At 41.9% G+C, this 2545-nt stretch overlaps 1 protein-coding gene across 1 annotated transcript; it reads left to right on the top strand.

The window, feature by feature from the left end:
• Positions 1-516, top strand: LOC134177372 (uncharacterized). Its single transcript, XM_062644147.1, has one exon. The coding sequence runs from the start codon at positions 118-120 to the stop codon at positions 514-516; it is 399 nt and encodes a 132-aa protein (XP_062500131.1). The 5' UTR covers positions 1-117.
• The last annotated feature ends 2029 nt before the right edge of the window (positions 517-2545 follow it).

Genomic DNA, 2545 nt, shown 5'->3' on the forward strand with positions numbered 1-2545 from the left:
GATTTGCTCATATGCCACCAGATTGAGCCAAGACACAGATACATCCACACTGAAGATAGACCAGACATCACATTTTACGACGTAGACTCAGGAACAACAAAAGAGATAGATGTTGCTATGGCTCATCCCTGGAGCAAAGATACCATCAAGGGAGCGTCCACGACATGTGGATATGCAGCAACAAAACGAGAGGCAAGGAAGGAAGTAAAGTATCGCAAAGAATCATTACCAGATGGTTCTAAGCCTTTTGTTACTCCTCTGGTGTTCGAACACTTTGGTCGTTGGGGACCCAAAGCAGAGGAATTTTTAAATGAGCTTGCAAAGAAGTCCAAAGACATGCTGGGAAGGAAAAATGAAGCAGCGTTTAGAAGCTATTGGAGAAGAAGATTTTCTGTGATTATTCAGAAATGTAACAGTAGAGTTGTTTTAAGAAAGCTATCTAGGCTTTCATTGAATTGTTTGGATGGACAAGACAAGCTAGAGATGGACAAAGCCATTCATAGTTCTATTCATTAATTAAAACGAAGAACAGTAGGAGAGTAGAACTTTTAGTACTGCAGCAAGTGATGTAAGTAGTGACGTTTGATGACAATAAAACAAATCTGTCTGTCTGTCTGTCTGTCTGTCTGTCTGTCAATACATATATTTTCACACATCATCGCTATTACAGTCTAAGACAATTAGAACTAAAATCACAAAGTCTAAGAGCCCATAATGGGCTACTTTATCAATCTATCTAATTAGCAAAACACGGTTCAGTTGAGTCCTTTGATCGTACTACTCTTCCTAATTTTTTACATAAAACATTAGCATTGCATCTTTGTAAAGCTATTGATAAACAGCGACGCCAGTACGTCTTGAACTCTCTGCCATTTGATCTTCCATCTTCATCTGTTGACTGGTGTGACAAGCGATTGAGAAAGTCAACAGCATCTTGTCCCCATCTTCCAAAATGTTCGAAAACCAAGGCAATGCAGTTAGAGGTGCGACCCCACATGTTCCACTCACCACCATATTTCTGTGCCTTTTCAAGCTCTCTTTTGGATGCAGCTGCACCATCTTCCAAAGCTGCTTGAGAAAGAATCTGTTGTGCCCATGGGTGAGCCACAGAAATGTCCAATTCGATATCGCAACCAGATTGTGCATCAAATGCAATGATATCAGGTCTATCATTACTATTAATGTAGCAATTCCTTGGTTCCCTTTGGTGTGTCATTTTAAGTTGTTGTAGGCAGCTGCTCCATACACTGGACAGTGTTTCGTGAGTCCAGACAGGTCCGCCCCCGCTCTTGCATGTTAGAAGGTGATAGCCATCTCTGTCAACATCTTTTCCGCATTCACAGGTTGACACAACAGATCCCAAGGGCATTTCACAACCCAGTCTCAAGCGTGTTGCAAGACGAAACTCGCCAGGCTTTAATGCAAACTTCGCTGATTGTGGTATTGAGTCAAGCCACGCACCTGCTCCTGTTCCCTGAAGAGACCTAAATCTTGCAGAAGAACGCTTAGATTGAGGGTTTGCAAGAATAGAAGATACAATGTTGTCAGTTCTTTGCAAGTTCAATTTTTGTTGTAACTTTTTAGTGTTACACATCAGATCAGCTAGAGATTTGTCTTCAGGTAGAGCGAGATGAAGCTGATGACTAATGGATCCAACAGAAGTACAACTTGGAATTGGACAAGAGATGTTCTTGATTGGACTAGTGAGATCTCCAAACAAATGAGGAAGACGACTTAAAGAGTGAGCCCAGCTGGATACAAATGCAATATGACACGTTGTTTCTATTGATGTCATCCCAAACCCACCATTGCGAACGGGCAAAGTTGCTTGCAGCCATTGGTCATTTTCTATATTGCGAAAACTAACCAATTGCAAAAAGGTTTCTTTTGTCAGCTGATCATGAAACCTAGCTGCAGACCTTAGCTGAGTAGGACACACTGACCGTGCCATATGATTAATGCGAGGCACATGACAGTAGCGTAGTAGTAACATTCCAGATTGAGGATCGTTAAGAGATGAAATCTGCTCACAAAGGCTCTGGCCTGATTTTGCGATGTCCAAACAAGATTCTGTGACATACTGCTGTTGCCCAATAGGGATTCCCAGGATGTCAATTCCAGATGATACAACTCTAATGGCCCTGTTGAGACAAGGAGGTGTTGTAAGACCATTGCAAAATAGCTCACATTTTTCAATAGCAATATTAAGACCAATTTTCTTCAAACTGGATTCCACATCATCCAGGCATGTAATAACATCATCCAAGGGGCCAATGAAAAACATATCATCTAGGTATGCTAGAACTCTAGTCGATGGATGGCTTTCTTGAAGATCCACAAGGTATGGGTGTAAGGCGACAGAAAACAGCATTGGGCCAAGAGGATCGCCCTGGTGAACTCCTTCCTGTGATTGCAGCAAGTGAGCATTGTGACCATCGTTGAAAACTAGAGGACTAAACTCAGCATACATTTGATGGACGTGACGGTAAATGTCAGGAAATATTTTTGCCACCTCAGGTAACAAGTGGGATCGTTCCACTGAGTT

The sequence above is a fragment of the Corticium candelabrum genome, chromosome 3 (assembly GCF_963422355.1).
Source record: "Corticium candelabrum chromosome 3, ooCorCand1.1, whole genome shotgun sequence".
Classification (NCBI taxonomy): Eukaryota; Metazoa; Porifera; class Homoscleromorpha; order Homosclerophorida; family Plakinidae; genus Corticium; species Corticium candelabrum.

Bases quoted from the DNA above. Each gene is read 5' to 3' on its own strand.
- LOC134177372 (XM_062644147.1), top strand. From the start codon at position 118: ATGGCTCATCCCTGGAGCAAAGATACCATCAAGGGAGCGTCCACGACA.